We start from the raw sequence: 21670 nt of genomic DNA, 5'->3' as shown, positions 1-21670 counted from the left end.
TCTATTATTAAATTATCCTCTGATAACAAACCCCAGGCAAACTGTTACGGTACTAATAATGCCTGATGGCAGGCCGCTTATTAGGTTCCAGCAAGAGCTGCTGCTGTTACTGTATGTCTGTCCATCTGTCTGGCTGCACACAGAGCCGTTGGCAAGTGCAGGGCTGGATTTCGGTGTTCGTAGGCCCCAGGCACTTTCACTCCGAAATGTGCAAAAAGAGGGGTCAACGCCAATTGAATGACGTCGATTGACATGATGCACTTTAAACTATTTTAACGCTAAACCACGTGATTGATGGAGCGAGTCAAGCGGCCATCACTTTGATACTTCTAGTTTCTAGAACTATTGATTTGGAGCACTGGGAGTCGATCGCAAGCATGTTCTTTCAGTTCGTTTTTCGTTAGTCACTAGTGTTTCCCTCCTTCGTAGGCCCTAGGTGCTGTGCCCTACCGTGCCTAATGGGAAATCCGGCACTGGGCAAGCGGAGCCCTCATATTTGCTAACTGAGCCTGTCCTCTGAGCTCCAGGTCTCTAATTTAGAAGCGTGGGAGCCGAAATTGAAAGTGCTACTCGCCGCAGTCGTCCTGCACTGCACTCTCGGCTTCCCCGCGCTGTTGGTGAGCGGCCCGAGTGAGATGTCGTTGCGGTTTCGGGATCGTACCATCATACCCCTCCCTCATTCCCCTTTAGTATTCGTTTTGTGGTCCCGGGAAAAAAGAGGAGAAGAAAAAAGAGGGGGATGGACTGGAGGAACAAATCAAAGGCCCCCATTTCGACATCGAACAGGCTTCCCCTTTCAGCTACTTTGCTTTTCAAAATTTATGAAAAGCACTTCTGTTGCTTCTCCGGGATTTGATCACTGTCATTTGGCTTTCTTTCTACTCCCTGTCCCTCATGTGAAGATCTGCCATGCGCAGGGAAGGCCCGGCGAGGGAAGATCGGGGGCTTTGATTGTTTCTGATGGCTTGCTGCTTTCATAAAGTCATTTGCCGTTTGGAGCAAAACATTATAGCTCTTAGTGCGGCTGTCTCCCGGCAAACTCTGAGTTTGATTCTAATGCCAATGAATTAAACCCGATTTTCTTAAATATTCTGCTTCTAAAGTGTTTTGGGTGTCAGTTTCTCCAGTAGGGTGTAATGAGATATTAAAGCAAGGATGTGACAGCCATCACAGAGAACCGCTCTTTCCTAGTGGGCTGTGCTGTGTGATCTGTAACAAGATGAAACGTTTGTTAATTAAGTTAGTATTTTGCCAGAACTTAAACATGGTTTTTAGTACGTTTTTTTTTTCCCCACCAAGCGCTTAATCTGCAATTCAGCGAACCTTTGTTCGACAGCATACAGCTCTGCGTTTCTGTAGTTGAGCATATCCCGTGAGAAAAATGTAACTCTATGGAAATAATTATTTTTCTGTTGCTCTACATCGCCCCACCTCCCAGAGATTAGTGACTGCCTGTTGTTTCCTTTGATGTGGGAAATCTTCATTGAAAACGTCCATAAGCTTCAAGCTACAGCTAGGTTTTAATATGTTTTTTTTGGGGGGTGGGAGTTTTTTCTCCATTAACAGTCAAACACAAAGCAGAGGACACAAGTGGAAACTACATGGAACGATAAGGTCATTAAGTGACCTTGACTCTGGACTGAACTCCTGACTGACTTATTATTGATAATGGTCAGCAAATGAGAACAGGGGCATTTCTTTATCCAAAGGTTTGAGAGTACAGATCAAGCTGTCCATCCATGTTGTTGAAGCTGGGTGAGATCCTAGGATCAGTTGCCTACTGCCAAACGGGCTTCTCAGTTTTCTCCTCACTGCCCTCTGGTAAGCATTATAGGAGCATAAAGGCACAAACTTCCAGATTCAGAGGCAGATTCTTCCCACAAGCTGTCAGATTACTGAACTCTACCCCTGCCACCGGCTCACACTGATGTTTTTTTTTTCTCACCCTGCTTGTGTTTTGTAATTGCACTTGTGCATATTACAAATGAACTGGGTGGGCCAAATAGCCTCCTTTTGTTTGTAACCTTTATTATGTTATGTTATATGTAGTAGATATCTCAAACTGTCCTGATAAACAAGGATAGGTGTTCCTGTAGTTTAGCTGTTTGTGTATTGGTTGCCTTACAATAGATCGTATTTTATGCTATGTTATTTCATGTATATATACAGTATGTCAAAATATAGTACCGCTGGCACAGCCAGAAGACTTCCAGACATATTGAGACTCCTCCATTCACAGAGCTATTCAGAACACACTGTGTTACAGATCCAGCATTTTCTGGGCAGCCAGGATCCTCATTACATGCAAGCATATTGTTAAAAACAGGGACTTCTCCAGATCCTTGCTGAGGCCGACAGGTTGTGCAGACTTAATTGAGCAGTGCCAGTGGCTGCTTTGCTTTGACTCATTCGCCTCACCATGGGAAAGCAGGAGAGGGGAATTAAAACACCTCCTTCCATTCCCTCCAAATAGCCTCTCTGCCCCACTGAAAGAAAATTAAACATCTGTTTCACAAAGGAGTCTCTCTCTCTCCTTCTGATAGCGACTTGGGTCTCTTCCAGTGAGCTGCTACATGCATGTTTGTAATATGAATGTGACGATGGACAGCAATATCCTGCACGCCTCCCCCATCCTGATCCAAAGCCAAAGTCTCTTTCCTGACCTTGACTCTGGACTGAGCTAACCAGGAAAGATGCATAGTGGGCTCCCCTCACTTCACTTCACTTATTATTGATAATGGTCAGCAAATTGCATCTGTAACTACAGATCAGCAAAAAAAAAAAAAACTTTGAAATGTAGCTTCTGAAGATATTGAAATTAGGGAGCACAGAAAAGAATATGCAATACTTAAAACCAAATCATTTGCTATATGCATGCTATAGTGGATGCTTTCTGGAAAAGGTCGCTATTAATCTGGGTACTGTCAGGGTCGTATAATATGAACATTTTATATATATGTAGTTTTCTAGAGTTAAAATAAAAATAATACCTTAAAATAATAAGCAGTGGGTCAGCTGTGATCCACTGTGCTCATGGTTTAATGGAAAACGTCCTCAGTGATCAACATTCTTGCATTGCTCTGCTTGGAGAAACTGCTGCACTCTGGTGTTTGTGGTACATAGGATGCAAATTAATTGTGACATAATTATCAGCACTTGTAAGTCAGCCAGCTTGCAGTATACAGTATGCTGCCTGTTATTTGAATTTGATCTGTTTAATGTTATTTACCGTTATAATTCTGTAACCAGGGCTGTGGGAACTGACTAAATCCTGCTGTTGTGACAAACAAACTCTAGGAAAAAAAGGATTAATGTAAATATTTATGCAAAGGCATGTCTTCTAGCCATGGCTGTGAGCCTAACCCCAGTCTCCGAAATCACCTCGGAGAGAGCTGGGACGTCAGTCTGCTGCTTGGTGGCTTCAGCAAGGACCCCATCGATATGGGGGTGAAGACCTGGAAGTCGGCAGCCTGTCCCGTCTCTGCTGGGGTATGTTTATGGAGCAAATAAGCAGAGGAGACCTAAAAAAAAAGCTCCCCTTTGCTCTGCGCTGGCTTATGACTGCTGGCTGCCCTCCCTCACTCCCCCAGCTTCAGCTGAATGAATATGCTCATCAGCCAGGCAATTTCTGCTTCATTCTTTTGTTGACAATGCTCCCAAGGGGGTGTTCAGTTGTCTGGAAGAAGAGGCCGCGTGCTGACAGGATCGTTCTAACTCTCTAAGCCACCATCTGAACAGCACTCCTGGACAGCAGCAGTTCCCAGCAGTTCCCTGACTCTGCTGGAGCTCATTCCAGCTCAGCTCCACACCTCCGGCGCTCACTGATGACTCAACTGATCTGCTCGATCCTTCCCCTTTGTGCGCCATGCACTGAAGGGGTTTCTTAGTTCGGCATCTGAAACCAAATCTGCTCCCGAGCGCTGTCCTGAGCTGTAAGACAAGTCTGAGAGAGCTGGCTTCTGGATCCTGCATCCTTGCGAAAATCCGGAATCTATTATCATCCTCCTTAGTTGCCTGTCAATTAGTGCTGATTCACTTTTAGGTGAGCAGCTTCTTATGCTTTGTCTACTAAATGCCTGTCAGTGATGAGCATTACATTTTGTACCTTGCTGTGGGGATTGCAGTGTACTCAGTATACCGTCTGTACGTGTGTGGACATATACTGTAATTAAATTGTTGATGTCTAACAACTGAAAAGAGAATACCAATGGGTTTGGTAACTATACAGTAATATTTCATTATGCTTCATATAGGATCAATAAAAATATCTCTAGTGACTGATGGAACTGCAATATTGTAGTGTGTAATTATTGGAGATCCATAAAACACGTGTTTTGTGCAAAGCAGATCTTCTCTGTTTCACAAACATATAGACTACACACCATTGTTTTAAATATAGAAACATAACCAGCAATAAATATGTAGCTAAACCTCTTTCTAAGGGTAGTACTAAAGAAATGCTCCCTTTTGCTCTGAATACACATTAGCAGGGCTATGCTAAACAAAGAAACCCAAAATGTTCGTGTTAAAAGATTACAGATGGAGAGATCAATGTAAGAGACAATTACAAACACAAACTTTCCAGTCAGTTGTTTATAAAAGGAACAGTTAATGGTTTTATATACTCCCTGTGGCTGGTAATTGGAATCACATGTGTGTGTATTTGCATAGGGAGGTCTATGAGGCAATTATACAGCCCAGAGACAATCTTTCGGGAGAACGGTGTCTGGACTGAGACTTCATGACACAAACTGGCACAAGCACATAAACTACAGAAATATGTTGTCAATCTTATTATGAAACATACCTCCTAACTGTAGTCATTGTTTTAAACTTATTTTTTTATAGTTCATGGATTGAATTGGTCCTCCTGGGATGAGTAATGATGAATTGACTCACAATTCCATAGCTACAAGAGCATTTAGAAAAAGGAAAAAAAAAAAATTTGGTGCGGCAAAAATGTGGTGAAATTAAATTAAATACTTGATTTTGCAAGCTTCATTTAAATTAAACTGAATTTAATATGTTAAAAGTGGAGAATTTACTTCAGGTAAGTACAAAAGATCAAATGTTCTTCGTAACAGCAACTAAGGACTAAATAGGCACAATAGTTTTACCTCAGTATATAATCATGGGCCTGATGGTCCATTTCAGGAGAATCTCAGTATCCTGCAGCATTTCTACCTATCAGCTGACTTAATAGATCTACATATACAAGTGAGATTTGATTGGAGGCATTCTAACACTTTGCAATAGACCTGGAAAGTTTTTCTTGGATTTTTGTCTTCATGCCGGTGATTATTTTGGTCATTATCTTAAAAAGAGCATTTACTGATCAAAGTATTTAAAGGCCTACTTGAGCCCATTAACAGACTGAAGTGAACACCCCAGTGGTCCTCTGGGATGACATTCTTGAGAATGCCAGCAGTATTGTTCAGGTGTGGCTAGGATATCTAAAGGTTTTGCCCAGGGAACAGTAATGAGAATGAATCAGAAGCAGGAATCTCGTCGTGTACTTGGCTTTGAAATGAAGTCTCAATGCTTGGGTTATGTTTTATGAAGAATGGTCATTTGGGATGAAACACTTCCATACAGAAATCGGCTGGTGATGTTTTTTTTTTTTAAAGAGAAAACCACAGGGATAGGAGTGGAGAGTGTTGGAGAGGGCGCAAGACTTTCCATGAGTTGAATGCAGGATATTTCCACATCAAGAAGGCTTAAGCCTTCTGTAGAGCGTGGCTGCCCCAAAGCAGGCCTCTGAGTGATAGCATGTCCACAACGGCTCAAGAGAGGCATGTATCGGCACCGGAGGCTGAGAGAGAGGCTGTCGGTTGCAGCACACTGAGTTTACTTTGGCTCCAAGCTGAAGGTCCCTGTTCAGATCCAGCAGTTCCACAACAAGACTTTATTAATTCCTAACATGGATCATGGCTTTGTAAGATGTGCTGCATCGGTTCCGGCTGCCACATTGATCTTCTTTCCTCCTCTTTTTGTATCATTTTTTATTCATGGCTGCTTATTAGCATGCAAGGTGTCAGTGCTGGAGAGCTGACAGCAGTGTTTTAGCGATTATTATGGAAAGTGGAGGTGACAGGGTGCTGAGAATTGAGCGTTCTAGTGCTTGTTGATGAAAGGGGCTTGATATTACTGGAGGGGTGCTGAAGTCGATAATTGTTGTATACACGTAAGAAAGAAAACAATCAGATTGGTTTTGCCAGTGCAGCAAATGTGATTTGAACTGTGCTTGCGTTGCGATTACAGAAGCTCCGCACCACCTGTTTGACAAAAATGGTAGGGTTGGTAAATGTTTCCCAGGGACTGAGAAATCCAGTTCTCTCTGCTCTAATTGTCTTCAAAGAGTCCTGTAAAGCGGACTGTGGGAGAGATAAAGTGCACATTAACAGGCCTTGTCTCCTGTAAGGTATGCAGAAGATCTGTGTGGTTTATGGTGCAGGCATATTTGGCACAAATTTATTTTTGTTGCCAGATCCCTTCTGCTCTCCTCCAGACCCTTAGATAAATGTGCACGACCACAGCCACCACTGGAGAGGAGCTGGAGCCTGCAGGTTTTTATCTTATTCATGTGGATCAATGGCAGCCCTATGGCTGGAGAGCGGGACATAATTACCTCTTTCACAAAATCAATGCAGCCCCCTGTCCATGGGCAAGGAGAGAACACTCAATTAGGTGATGGCGGGAGGCATTGTTCGACAAAAAAAACCAAACTCTCCGCAGAGCAAAACAGAGCAGTATGCTCGTGCGCCGTAGCCTGTCCTTTCAGAGCACAAGAATGGTATTCCTGAGCCGAGGTTACAGTACCTCTAATTGAAGCTTAAGCGCACTTGCTTCTCGGGGACGTAGTGCATCTTCTTTCAGAGAACACAAAGCCCCTTTTAATTGACATTCATCGAGGCTCAATTCACTCTGCCCCTCCTGTGTCCTTGGTCTGATGGAGTACAGGGCTGAGAAAGCTTTCCTGCTTGTGAAAGTGAACTGAATATCCCAGCAACATGTGACTCTGGCAGGCAGTGTGGATTGGAGAGCTATTTTTAAGGGGTTCTGGAGTGCTCTGCCTACAGAGAGAAAAACAGCTGATTTTTTTTTTCACACAGCAGTGTATTGGGTACGTCAGTATTTTTATGCAGGTATTCATTTTTACTGTTGCTTATTAATTATTTATATTGCATACATATGGTATTAATTATATAATGGTAGATGTATGTACATATATATATACACCTGAAGAAGGCTCCACAGCCAAAACGTTGTGTTTTCTTTTTTCTCTTTTCAGCATGGAATAAACCTATTACTTGTTCCTATGTATGCATATATGTGAGTATAGATAAAATATGTTGGAATATGTATACCAATGTTAAGACCCAGGTAGAAAAAAGGTAAAAAAGTTAAAAGAAGCAATTAATGGCGAGATATACATAAGACACACCAGTATTTATGTGGAAAAATCACATAAAGACACTCATCTAAGGGTGAAAAAAGATGGCTGGCACATTGAGGGTTTACATTGAAATGTGCTTCCTTTGTTTCCTGTGAGGCAGGGCATCAGATGGCCTTTGACTGATAGGGCTAGATACTTACATACCTTCAGGATCTGAAATCTACGTGCAAACATGGATGAAAACCAGAAGCTGGTGTACAGGGAGAATGTGCCACAGGAGGGTGGAATTGTACAACAGACATAACCTCAGCTCTGCTGAAGTGTTGTTTCCACAGTGCTGTGCCCTTGTTATTCATTAAAGCAGTTCACTGGAAGAGCCCCAGTGGGGCACCCGCAGAGCAGAGATCAACATTAAAGTCACGCTAAATCTGCTCCTTGATTATTTTGGTGATATACAATACTGCTCATCTGGCACCCCATGATTCTCCTACAAAGGATCACACGTTGAGGATTCATTTTCAAAATGAGCTGTTAGCTGCGGTCGGTTAATATTTTTAAACAATCCCCAGAGACCGTCAGATCGCAACTTAAAGTACCGTGCTTCTGCGCAACATTTCAGTGTTTGCTTTTCTGCAAATGCTTAGGACAAGGAGACTACATATTGCCTTGCAGATACCAGAGATCTTGATTCTTAAGGGGGAGAATGCAGAAAAGCTGGCTATAGTGCCAATCTGAAAAGGCCAGAAAGTGTATATTTTAGGTCATCCTCACACAGAGTGACATTTAAAAAAATACATTTTATCCTGCTGAATTGCTCTCGGCAATGAAGATGAACAATTTGAAGGAATCAATTTGTATAATTTTATTCTGGGCACATGAAGCACCCCCTAGCATGCTTAGATGACTATGTGAGTCAATAGCTCCTGATTAAATTGTAAAGGCCCCACAAAGAATGGATGGGGCTGTGAGATTGGTTTCGGGCCAATATAGGTACAATGCCTTGCAGCGAGTTACAATGGGAAAGTGTTGTACTGTGATAAGCCTACTGAGACTCTACATCTCATTAACTATTCCAATATGAGACAAAAAAAAAATATATGTAAATAACATTTTTGTCTTATGAAAAAGAATTGCCTTACAGCTGGGGAAAAGGAAAAAAAAGTGCTAATAAAAAAATGAAAAAAGGAATCAATGCATTAAGTTTCAGGAGCAGATGGTCCTTAACTTCAGTGTTATCATGGAATGTGTGCTATTCTCCCAGATTGCCCTGTTGAGAATAAAGCTGGGGTACTGTCAATGCAATACTGATTTTTTATTCAGATAGGTAAACTGATTTAATCTCACTTTCCCTTACCACTAAAACAGCATATCTGTTTTTATTTCGTTTTGCAGGTAGCTACTTAGTGGTGTTTTTGTTTTTCTTGTTTGGCCTGGGCAAACAGATTTGACTCCAGTGGCTCAAGGTGAAAGGTTAATGGTATTATTAGAAGCTTCTGTTGGAAAGATATTTAGATGAGGCAATGATCAGCTTCATCTAGGAGCAAAGCCCAGCAAGCATAGACCTGTCTTCTACAGCTGTAATTAACTGCCTTCAAAGTGAGTTTGTCTTTCAGGGCAGGATTGTTCGGAGGGCTGTGCAGAGGCAGGCAAGTAGGGAGAGATGGTCAGCATGCTAATAAAAACACAAGGCAGTTGAAAAACCGAGGCAATTGATTTTGAATTGCATTGTTCAGTAGCGTGCTCGACAGAAACGACCGAGGAATAAATCTGCGTTGCCTGTACAACACTGAATCCCATACAATTAGTCGTGATGAAGCGTGATGCATAAATACATTTGAAGTTACAGGAAAGGTAAAATGTAATCAAACAGAATCTCCTTTTGCAGGATCAGGACTGCAGCAGATTTAAAAACACCAGCTTAAAATTGTGCTGTCTTTTAAGACTAGCTTCTATGTCGGTTTGGAGCCGGTTTTTAATTGCCAAGCAAAGTAATATTCCAGCAGCAACTGCTTGACATTTTTCTGCTTGTCTTTTTTTTCCATGCACAAAGTTTGTTTTTCTTTTTCTTGTATTTTTGCAAGTTGTTTCTCTGTTCCTCAAAACAAGGAAAAAGCCAGAAATTATATGCTCTATTGACACTGTTCTTTCATTTGTTATTGGGCAGAGGAATCAAATCCCTGAAGTTTTCTGCCTGCAGTCATGCTGCACTGCTGTGTTTTATAATAGCCAGTAAACAAATAAAAAAAGCCAGGTATAAAGTTACATCATTCTGTTTTGACAAAAACAGTTTACATGTTATTGAGGTTATGACACGTTATCACATGGTTATCATATGTTTTTTTTAGTGTTTTTAAAGTTAAATTGTACAATAATAAAATTGTTGAGACCGATAGTATTTTGTCTGATTGTGGAGTCTTCTCATGAATTTCCCAGCATTCATATGTTTAGCCTGTGTACGTATAATTTTGTTTTGAAAAAAGATGGAAAACCAAGGGCAAAGTTATGAATGGATAATAAGAAATGTATTCTTACTTGAATTATGAAGACTAAGAGGCGTCAGTAGAGGGCAGCAGAGCGCCCAGCACACTGGGGAGTGTTTGCACAGCAGTGTGTGTGTGGCAGGGCTGCACAGTTTTAGCAGGTGCAGTTACAGGTGCAGGTTTCCCTGGAAACGAGAGGTCTGGTTCTGAAGGACATCTTCAACGTAAATAAATAAAAGGACGGGTCTTTTTATCTTACAGGAGCGGAAAACAAATGGATTGATGTGATTAAAGCAGTGGCAGAAAGAATTCATAGCAATCTTTTTTGTGTCCATTCTATTTGGGACCAAATATTTCATGTTTCATATTTAATTTTTTGACAAACTGGTGGTTCTGTTGGGCTTTGCATTACTGTGTGGGGGTAAGGCAAGGCAAGCTGAGAACTCGGTGTCCGTGATACTGGAACCTAGTGTTTGATCAGGAAAGGTAGGGAAGGTTGGTCGGACCTTTGCCACAGAGGCAGATCAGTTATATTGATCCCTTTTCCTTTCAGATCTATCGCCGCTGCTGGCTAGTGTTCAAGAAATCTTCCAGTAAAGGCCCTAGGAGGTTGGAGAAATATCCAGATGAGAAGTCGGCCTATATCCGAGCCTGTCCAAAGGTATTTTTTTCATTTAGAATTGTCTCTGAGTGATTAGGGACTGGTTTTTGGCACACCCAGCACTCTGCTCTGGTTATTATTGACTAGGAATGTTTTTTTTTCTTTAAATAATTCTATTTCAAAGAGAACCACACATTGTTTAGTTTTGTGTGATCTTTTCTAACTGAGCTGAGCGGGAGCCAGCAGTGGCTGACCAAGGCCGTGATGGAGGAGAAGAACCAGCGCAGGTCCTTCAGCAAGAAAAAAGGAGACCAGCCCACTGGACAGCAGAGACACTACAATAGTTCAGTAATACCAGTAGCCAGTTAATGTTTGGGCAACAATTCTTTATTATTGAATGCAAAACTGCTTCATCAGAAGGCAGAAGTGACGTGTGAAAGGCTGTCAGACTGTCAGCATAGTCAGCTGGAGTTGGATCCAACGGTCTGAAATCTCATTTATAGTTCCTGAGCAGGAAGCTCCTCTGCCGCACAGAAAGGGCCACCTCTCGAAGGAGCACATCTGAAAAAAAAAAGCTGAATCTGTCTGTAAAATCCTCAATCAGAACTACCTTTAAAAAAAGGAAAATCTTAATAAAGTCAGCTTCTTGTTGTCTTGGATACCAGAAGGTTTGACATGACAAAGGTTGCCTCCCGATTCCCAAGTCCCCAGAGTTCACCGCTTGGTCCATTTTTTAAATGCCCTGCTCCCAGGTGACGGAGATCAGTAACGTGAAGAACGTGACCAGGCTTCCTCGGGACACCAAAAGGCAGGCGGTAGCCATCGTCTTCACCGACGACACCTCGCGGACATTCACCTGCGAGTCAGGTCAGTCCTGGCCCTGGTCACCCCGCGCCCGACCGGGGTCTCTGCTGTCTCCAGGAGACTTCTGGTCTCGCCACATTCCATGTTTGTGTCAGCCACTCTCCTTGGCCTCAGCGTGGAGCAGTGGGCAGGGCTCTGGGCTCCTAACTGGAAGGTTGTGGGTTCAAATCCCAATTAGGTCATTGCTGTTGCCAGCTGAATATGTCAGTTATAGTCGCCCAAGTCAGATTCTCACACTGTTAGGCAAATGGACGTTAGTTCAAGGAAGGGATTTAGGGGAAGAACTCTATGTAATATGCATTTTAAAATCAGTTAAAAAAAGAATGGATGAGTCATTACTCCTACAGTGGAATAATGACTGTATAGTGGAACTGTATGTTTTATCCCCTGAATCATATCTCAAATGGTCCCAGAGCTTAAAGACTTGTTCTAATAGACCAGCTTGGCTATAGGTTGTTCAAGCACAGTCAGCAAGCAGGGCTGTCTGTAGTGTGGAGTATCAGGAAGAGGTGTGAATGGCATTGTCAGAATTCAAGACCATGCTAGACCATGTGCTAAAATCTGTAGACCCCCACATCCGCTGTAGTTCCATTTTTAAAAAACCTCTCTGCAAATCGAAGCCCATAGTCAGTCAGCAAGTAAGCGCTTCTCTTTAGAAGAGCGCAGCCCCTTGGCCGACAGCATCTTTCCAGACACTGACCTGCTCTGCCTGCGTTCCCTGCCAGAGCTGGAAGCGGAGGAGTGGTATAAGATTCTGTCCATCGAGTGCCTGGGGGCCCGACTGAATGACATCAGTCTCGGGGAGCCTGATCTGTTGGCGGCGGGGGTGCAGTGCGAGCACACAGGTAAGGAACATGCACAGGTGCCCCTCCAGGGCATTCGCCGTTGTGTACTCATGGGGTAAGAGCGACAAGCTAATTGAATAACATGGGAATGAGATGGGAAATGCTTGAGTTAGTAAAACACAGACTCTGTCCCCCTTTTCTCTGCATGGCTGTTCTGAATTACTTGGCTCCTGACTGGCGCCCCCCTCCCCCCCGTTTCCTCTCCTTGGCAGAGCGCTTCAACGTCTTCCTGCTCCCCTGTCCCAACCTCGACATCTACGGAGAGTGCATGATGCAGATCACCCACGAGAACATCTACCTCTGGGACATCCACAACCCCCGCACCAAGCTGGTCACCTGGCCCCTCTGCTCCCTGCGCCGCTACGGGAGGGACGCCACCCGGTTCACCTTCGAGGCGGGGAGGTAAGAGCCGGGCAGGGGAACACAGACAGGTCAGCCTGCCCCACTTTCCCTAATGCGGTGTTCAGATAGGCATTGATGTCGTAGAGGTAAGACAGTGTGCAGGTCTCCCTTCCTGCAACTCAGAAGAAAATGTGCCACTCTGTCAATGCTAATTCATAAAGCAGTTGAACATATGGAAGAAGTATAAATCACTTTGTCTATGTGGTTTATTCTCTTAACCAAAATCCAGTTTGCTAAGAGGCTCTTCCTGTTGTAACTGATTTTGTTTTTTGAAAATATTAAACAAAATGTATTTTTAGGCACTAGTTTAAAGAGGGCTTTTTCTGCAAGACAGAGCTGCGCTGCAAGAATTATTCCTTTGCAAAGATTTCCACCTGGTGGCAGTGAAGAGGCAGTGCAACCATTAGTTCACTGGACAGTGCTGGACAGTGCATTGTAACTGTGCTAGCTGCACAGATCAAAGTCTTCAGCTGTGCTTCACGTTTAATTGGCATGAACTAATTTCTGTTATCATTTGACCAAACTGTCTTTGATTGCACTGTTTTTTAAAAAAAGAAATTACTCTTACTCTTATTAAGCTAAATTAAAGAAGACTGCTTTGATGTGTCCTATAACATGAAAAGCACAGAAATTCTCTATAACAGTTGTTCATATAATGTCTGAGTAAGGGACAGTTCCCCTGTCGGTCTGAAAGACTGTGCCCCTGTCTGTTACAGGATGTGTGACAGTGGTGAGGGACTCTACACCTTCCAAACGCGTGAAGGAGAGCAGATCTACCAGCGTGTGCACTCTGCCACACTGGCCATCGCTGAGCAGCACAAGAGGGTCCTTCTGGAGATGGAGAAGAGCAGCAGGGTCAGTCAGAGTGGCTTCTTACAGGCTAAGCATAGATAGATACTTTATTGATCCCCTGAGGGAAATTGCAGGCATGATATCAGACGGCTTCCAATACATGCTGATAGGATTTAAAGTAAAAAGAAAAGGGAAACGGAACCATTCTGTCTGTGCAATCTTTATCAGATAGTTTAGAAAACTCTCACGGAGGCAAAAAATAAAACCTAATGAATGTCCCAGTGGGCAGACATGTTTGTTTCTCGTTAAACTGACTTTATTTTTCAGGCATTCAGGCTCGTATGGCTCTCACCCCAGAAATTCCCTTCCTTCACCGTCTAGTCATTCAGTGCAGTTGAGCCAAAACTTCAATTAAAATGTGGATTTGTTTCCTTATATGTACTTTCATAAAATAAACACAGGTATATATGTATTTGCTATAGCTGATAGTTAATACTGATGCTATTAATATATATTTTTTTCTTTGCCCTTTAAACCTGACAAGTAATGTCTTTTGACCCTGAACATGCTCCGTTTGAGCCTTCAGCTATTGTTTAAAAATATGCACTAAAATTCAAGAAAAATGGGACATCACTAGAGGGCAATACTTTGGAAGAGACAATATGCTTATACATATATACAGCCAGTCATGGAGAGATGTCACCTGGTAAGCAACTAAATGAATGTATTCATAACCTGGCAAACCCGTGGCCAACATGAAGAGTGCACTTTCCTTCCAGCTAAAAAGCTGTTTCTCTTTTTCTGGTGTTAGGTGCTGTCGAAAGGCTCAGAGCCAGGGTCCTACCCATGCACGCCAACAGCCATCCTGCCACGCAGTGCCTTTTGGCACCACATCACTGGCACACAGGGTGGCGTAGACACTGGCAATGGTAAGGCCGATGGCCCATGTGAACTGTGTGTGTGAATACAGCCGTCCCGTTGAGTAGCTGGTTTTCCTTAGGAATCTCTGCTGTGCCGGCCAGTGCAGGGAGATGATGCCCAGGCCTTGGAAAGGCTCACCCCTGCGCTCTCTCTTTCTGTGTGCAGGCGACATGTTCTCCAGCTCCCAGACAGACTCTGACTCGGACCTGCTTCCGGCTCGCCTGCCGTCTGAGCGCCGCAGCGCCACAGGCCTCAGCCGCCACCCCAGCTCCTTCCCCACTTACCCCGGCCAGTGAGGGGCGCTGCAGATGCAGACTCCTTGCCTTCCCCCCCTTTAGCCCTCCACATCCACTGAGACTGGACTTCAGAGGCCCACCCCTCTGCCAGGGGGAGGGGGGGGGGGGGGCAGTCCTGTGGGAGACAGGATATGGAGGGGTGCGGGCTCAGGCGCTCAAGGAAGGATGCCCCCTTCTCGAACAAGGAGACCCCAAAAGCTTTAGCTCAGAAAAGAACAACAGCCAGAGTCTTAGGAGTGGGAGGGGAAGCTGAGAAAGATGCTCTCTTGTCCGTTGAAGAAGACCTGAGATCTCGACAGCCTTCATTTGAAAATAAAGAAGTTTGAAGCTGTATTTGTGCATTTATGCCTAAAGACTCATTGAGATTTTTTTATTTGCCTTGGTTTTTCTTAGGACTTTTTTTGTACCACAGACACTTTATAAAGAGTGCGTCTCTGTGCATGATCTTCCAGCCATCTGGAACAGAGTCCTTTTGAAGTTTTGGGAAGGCTGTCTTTGAGCATGTCTCGTGGAGGAATTTTGTTAGTTGGATGCTGAGCTGGAATTTTTGCTTCAGCTTCCACTGGTGATCGGAGACGATGTGACCAATCAGGCTGACTGCACTGGATTTGAAAGTCCACAAAAGATGCCTGCATAGACTTCTGTGTACAGCAATGGAGTGCCTGGTGTGGTTTTATTTTTGGTTGTGGATTAAAATGTTCCATTTCTGAAAAAGAGGAAAGCGGTAATACAGCACAGAGCAAGCTAAGGCCATGTTGTGTAGCAGCACAATATAATTCATTGCATTCTTTAATCCATAACCTCTGTTTTCTTAAGAATAAAGTCTGTATGGTCACAGTTTTTCCTGGATATGCACAATGACCTAGGTCACGCTTGCCTGTCTGTGTATTCATTGTGACTTACAATTCCTTACCTGTTTGTGTTTCAGGAAAGGATGGGTATTTAGTGGATTTCCTACTGCTGAAGATCATGGGGAAGCATATCTGAATCCATGCTTTATTTCTGTTTCTTGTAGCTGCAGAAACAAGCAGAGAAAGTCTTGGCTTTTAATCTGTGGAATCTTAAAAGTGATGACAAGCCCACTCAAGGCACAGGGCTAAGACCTGGTATTGCCAGTTCAGAAGTCTTGCTGAGTGCCAAGAGAGAACAGAAACATTTGGTTGTTTTACTAATTTCCTCTGTACTGTACACTTGAGTGTGTGTTGGATCACAGAAGTGACATTCCCAGGGATGACCTCCCAGAGTGTCTCTTTATTTTTGTGGTTAAACTCATGTGCAGTTTAACTTTCAACACAAACACACACACACACACACACACACACACACACACACACACACACACACACACGCACGCAACAGAGACATGGAAGTGGCTCCACCCGAGTCCCCAAAACACTGGGCTCCCAGTGTTCAGGTCTCATTTGGAATTTCAAGACAACATGCTCATTCCCTGCAAGGAAGTCATTGGACCCTTCAGGGAAGTCATTATAACCTACAGGAAAGAGTCATTAGATAAGGTATGAAAGCAGCTTCAATGAAAAGCTGGGAAGGTTGTCAAAAAAAGGAATAGGGTAACTCCAAACCTTCATTCTCTCTTGACTCATTTTCACACTAAATTCATTCCTGACTAAACAAGGAATAATTTAATCTTGGATTTGGTGGGTCTATATATTTGTCATCTTATAAGTATTGATTTTATTTGCGGCTGTTTTTCTTTTTTGCTTTCCTTTAAATGTTAACATTAGGTCTTGTTCTAGACCTTCATGTTCTTGAAGTAACATTTTGCACTTGGAAATGATTTTAAACAAACTGTTTAGACAACTCAGGAGATAATCTCTTTATATTTTAAGCATTTTCGTACTATCGAGTGATATGCACAAATCTCGCAGCCTGTCTTAGGGGCAATTAACTTGTAGAGGTGCAAATGATAAGGGCTCTCCTTGTCCCAGCTACCTGCATAGGAGAATTTCAGACCAAATACTTTCTTAGGGCTAAGGTGTTCCACTTCCCTTGGATTCTACTCGAAACCATAAACTACTGATTTCTTAGAGTCAATGTAGGTGGCTCAGAATTGGAGAACTGTAGTAAACTTTATTTCATTATTATCTGAAAGCAAATATTTAATGAGCTCTACTCTTACTTATCCCATCCAATTCAAGTTAGCATGATCTGTTGACTTTCACGTGATGCTGTTCCCATGTAATTTTTATGTTGTTGTTGCAAATCTGGAATATTTATTACTTACAGATTGAATTATGTGAATGCAGATTCAGTTATGATGCTACCAGGACATGGTTTTTGCGGTGTTGTTTTTGTTGTCCACACAGAGTGTGGCATCACCACCCCTTTTAATTTGACAACCAGCATGGTAGGTGATTTGAAAATCGGAAAAGGTTGTTCATGTTATTTTAAAGGAAGAGGTGGTATCCTCCGCCTGCATGAAACTATATATATACAGTATATTTCAGACTTCATTTTGGTAAGCAGGACATTCAATCTCCTGAATGAAAATATGAAATAAAAATTGTGCATACTGTGGCTTTTGTAAAAAGCATGAACAAGTATCACAAATATTAGACATAGTTAAGCCCAAGACTAGGTATAAATTAAAACAGGAAACGTAGGCACCACTTTAATTTAAGAGCCACTCTTAATGAAAATCAAGACACTTTTCTACATTTAAAAACCTTCCCTGTGTGTCATCCCTGTAGCATTTGTTTGGAAAGCGACAAACGAAGGACTCATAAGTCAAAGGTGGTTAGTGAGTTAGTGAAGGAGACACTGTCTTTAATTGTGTTGAGGGAGTGAATGTATTTAACAGTGGAACACCTACATTTCTAAGGCTAGTTATATAATGCTGGAGTCCAGTAAAAAAAATAAATTATTTATTTCGCATTGTCATTGAGAAGGGCTAAGATATTGCTCAATATCTCTTCCCTCTGTAAGATGTATATAACCTGGGGTATTGTTGTCTCTGGGTTCTGTGTACATAACACTATTTATTTAATATGGGGTGCACTGTATCCTTTAGGCAGTGGATATTCTTATGAATGTGTGTTCCTGAATCTGTACATGTGTGTAAGCTTAGAGAAGTGAGAGAAATAACATTCAGATGTCTTATCACTTTTATTTCTGTAGAGAACCTGCACACAACCCAGCTGTGTGTTTTGAACTGGCAAACCTTTTATAGATTCTCGGCCTCGGTTTTGATTTGCTCTGACAGAGCTGAAACAGGAGCCTCCTGGAAAAGATGCAGCTGCAGAAAACCTGTGTCAAAACCTATCAGCCTAGTGATACCGAAGAACAGTGTCAAAACATTTGCTGTTAGACTGAAACTGCTGAGAGGGGTATCAGATTGATTACCAGGCTAATAACACTGAACGTGACAGGTGTCAAAATGTTTTCTCGCAGGATGGCTTCAGTTAATGCTGCACATCACGCGAGTTGATGTCTGAGGTTTTACTGCAGTCTTCCAAAAGGTTACATTGCGTCCCTGTTGCCAGGTCCATACAGATATGTTACTGCCTCTTCTCAGTCTTTCCGTTGCAAAGAGCTCACCTGCAGCAGATGTGTACTGTAGGTACCTCGTTCTCTTCTAGGACTTGAATTTTCTGCCTTAAGACCATTTTTCTCTTCCTTTGTCAGAACTATACCTCACTGTAACAGGTAATGTTTTTTTTCTTTTTTGGCGAGTGAAGCCGATGTTTTCTGGGATGGCATTGCTGGTGCATGTCGAGCCATCCTGATAAGTATTCTGTGTGCCCTGTGTATGTAATAAAGGGATGGGGGAGACAGGGCTGTGGTCGATCATTTCGAATTGATAGTCTAATGACCAGAGGCCGGTCATACACACAATATTTGCCTCGAAGGAAAAAAATGAAGAATTTCATTTGAATCAAGAATTTCAGAATAGCAGAGAACATCAGTGCAGTTTTAGAAACTGGTAGTGGACTACAACCTGACCTGCAGCAAGATTTGTTAAGGATTGTTACCTTGGGAGGAAGCACATTTTAATTAATTGTACTGTAGACCTTAGTGCACTTCTTATATTGTAGCCTCGGTTAACTCCTCTGACAGCACTCACTCTATAAAAGACAATTAATGTTCCCTCATTTTCAGGCAACTTCCCAGCAAGGATCTGGTAACAGATAAGTGAGCACTTCCTTGAGAAATGTGGTTGGGAATAGCCAAAGTAATGACTTTCCAAGTAAAAAAGAATAGAACAAGAACAACAGGAAACAAAAGAGTGTTGAACAAAAGAAGCAACATTTTGCGAAGGAAATGCTTTTTTGATCAGTTATGAATACACTGTCATTCAACTGTATCTGAAATGTTCAAGAATATTAGAAAGAATTAGAGCCCCAGTGCCACAACCAAACAAAATGGGGGTGGAGGAAGGGGGAAATACATTTAATCTTCGTGATAGTGCATGAGGAGAAGGGATTTGAAAACCACCTTGAAATTGCTAGATCACTGGTCTTGGAGCTGATGGAAAATTCAGATGCAAGCCCCCAGAAATCAGTGTGTAGTCTTCCTAACCAAGTAAACACTGTACCCACAAGTAATTAAAAAGCAAAAACATCTTTAGAGTTCTCAGTGCAGAAAATGAACTACTTTACTTTCGACAGTACAGCATCTGGTAATCTGTTATACCTAGATAGGTATAAAAATGTGTTGAGTGCTCTTCCCCTCACCTGCTGCAGACGAGTTAGAATATTGTTGAGATGTGCTCTGCAGTTTGTACTGTATGATGTGAAAAGGCGATTTTTGGACTACGGAGTTTTGCAATCTGAATTGAGACAGACTGAACCGGATGAATTAACAAAGGTATATTTGAGCAAATAAACCAAACCACTTTAAAATGCATTTAATTTCATTTTAATTTCACTTTAAACCAGTAGCCTATGTTTTTGTAACTGATTCTTCTGAAACACATTAAAATGAGCAGGATAGCCTACCTTACTTATTGACTAACTAATATAGATGCTTATTATTTTTATTGCAGTTATGACTAAATTATGTATATAAAGTAAGGGCCATCAAGCTGAGAATACTTGAGTGCCAGTCTTTCATTTTACACTCTTATTTTTAATAACTACATTCTGTACAGTGTGAACTTTGTATTTATTTATACAACTGTGTGAAGAACATGCCTACAGCATGGTTTTGTGTAGATTTCATTTTGAAGTAGGCCTGTGTTTTCTTTCACTGACAGTATAAATAAAAATCCATAGTTCCACAATAAATTGCAAAAAGAAGCACCTTATTTTTCCACTAAATGCCCTTTTAGTGATAAAATGTGATAAAACTGTGGCCCTGCATGTAATAGATTATATTTTAACCTTTATCTGTAATCTTATAACCAATCTGTCCCACAGCACTTTGAAACACGTGAATCCAATTTTCTGTATAACCATATAAACGAGCAGACATATTACAAAGATGAGAGATATTAGACTCAACAACTAGAGAGCTCTAATGTTCTATTCCACCCATTTCCTTTCTTCTTATTTTATGTACTGTAGATCACCCTTTTCCTGTGTTTCTGCTTATGGTAATGTCTGGTGTTCTCAATACCCTGATATATCTGCATCACAAATTGTTTAATGCAACGCTCATCTTGGAGACCAAATTTGCAAGTTCATCAGTGATCTGCTGGGCTGGTGCAACAGCTGCAGGGATCTTTTTTAGTTCCTCAAAGAGCATGTTGCCATGGAACACACACTTGCATGAATTCTGTTCTGATGTGCCATGTGTCCTGTAATGTTTGTGGTTGAACATTTTGCAGTTTTACAATAAAAAAGATAAAATGCTTTAAAGGGGGGTTTCACTTTCTGTTAATGACTTACATTTAGCTGCCCACTGCTGAATAAAAGCATTGCCGGTGAAAGACCCAAGCAATGACCCCACGAGCAGACTTGCATTGCACTGTCCACCACATTTAAGGCAACACAGAATTCTTACAGGGCCTATGAACAAAAATCACCCTGTGTGTTAAACAGTGGCAAACACTGTAGACTTCTAGACCAGCAGGAGAACCTTCTGAATTATTTTTTTGTGACAAACTTTACACTCCTGGAAGAGTATCATATTTTGTCATGAATGGTGCTTCCAATGATTTTCGAAGAAGTCTTTAGATATTCTTCTATGCTCAGGGACACATATCAGTCAAGCCAATCAGGACTTAAAACGTCACATTTCTGATACATTTGTTTTGTTGGAAACTCCCCTGAGCTGGCCTGGATGTGTTTTAAGGATGCGCTGTCCAACGCACTCGAGATGTCTTCGTTTCCTGCAGTTCACTGGTACATTAGGCCTGGTGTGTCCATTTTTCTAGAGCCTTTTGTTCTAGCCTTGGTTACAGCTTGTTTCTTTAAGAATAAAAAGAAGCCGAAATTAACAAAGTGTTTTGAGTATGCTTGCAGTTCAAATATGCTTATCCTGAGATCATGTACATAATCTGTAAAGCATTGAAGGCATAACAAATGAATAATAGAACCTCAGTATATATATATACATGCTTGTAAATGCTTATTCTGGGTACACATTGAAATGGAATCTGTCTAGCTGGTGTATGAGATAACTTTCTTACACTTAGGATCACAATGCCAGTATTCCTATAAAAAGTCAATGTGCATGTCAGGTATTGGTGTGATTGAGCTGAACCCATGGTGGTCATCTCCTCAGTGTTGAAACACTGCACATCCAACATACTTACCCCAGCCAAATGGTCTCAGTTTAAGGAGATATCATTGGATGTAAGTTTTGAAGGCCCTGATGATCAGCAGGTGCAGGTAAAAGCCTTTGATTGCAAACCAGGTGAGTGAGCAGAGGAGGCTATTGAGTGCAGGCGGTGTTTAAGACATAGAGATCTCTAGGGAGGCTCAGAAGGAACCTCAGATTGAGCAGGAGCAGTGCAGCACACAGGCTCATTCTGTATGCATTTCCTGATCAAGGGGAATTAAAAATTGGAGAAAGAGCTGAGAGTGTTCTTCATTTTTCCTGCAAGAAAGGCTAGTGCCGTGTACTGCACTCACAATGTCACTTTTTACTAAAACTATTTTAAACTCTCA

General features: G+C 42.1%; 1 protein-coding gene across 2 annotated transcripts in view; it reads left to right on the top strand.

The window, feature by feature from the left end:
* Positions 1–20416, top strand: part of dok4 (docking protein 4) — a 49073-nt gene extending 28657 nt beyond the window's left edge. For both annotated transcript variants that reach the window (XM_088613719.1, XM_088613720.1), the window contains 7 exons: positions 10430–10537; positions 11230–11344; positions 12067–12186; positions 12399–12588; positions 13305–13443; positions 14192–14309; positions 14467–20416. In XM_088613719.1, coding sequence (XP_088469845.1) covers positions 10430–10537; positions 11230–11344; positions 12067–12186; positions 12399–12588; positions 13305–13443; positions 14192–14309; positions 14467–14597 — 921 coding nt within the window. In that variant the 3' untranslated portion in view covers positions 14598–20416. The remainder of the gene's footprint in view (positions 1–10429; positions 10538–11229; positions 11345–12066; positions 12187–12398; positions 12589–13304; positions 13444–14191; positions 14310–14466) is intronic.
* The last annotated feature ends 1254 nt before the right edge of the window (positions 20417–21670 follow it).

This window comes from Lepisosteus platostomus, chromosome 20 (genome assembly GCF_059453375.1).
Source record: "Lepisosteus platostomus isolate fLepPlt1 chromosome 20, fLepPlt1.hap1, whole genome shotgun sequence".
Taxonomy (NCBI): domain Eukaryota; kingdom Metazoa; phylum Chordata; class Actinopteri; order Semionotiformes; family Lepisosteidae; genus Lepisosteus; species Lepisosteus platostomus.
The sequence above is the reverse complement of the archived record's forward strand: the minus strand, read 5'-3'. Positions and strand labels throughout refer to the sequence as shown.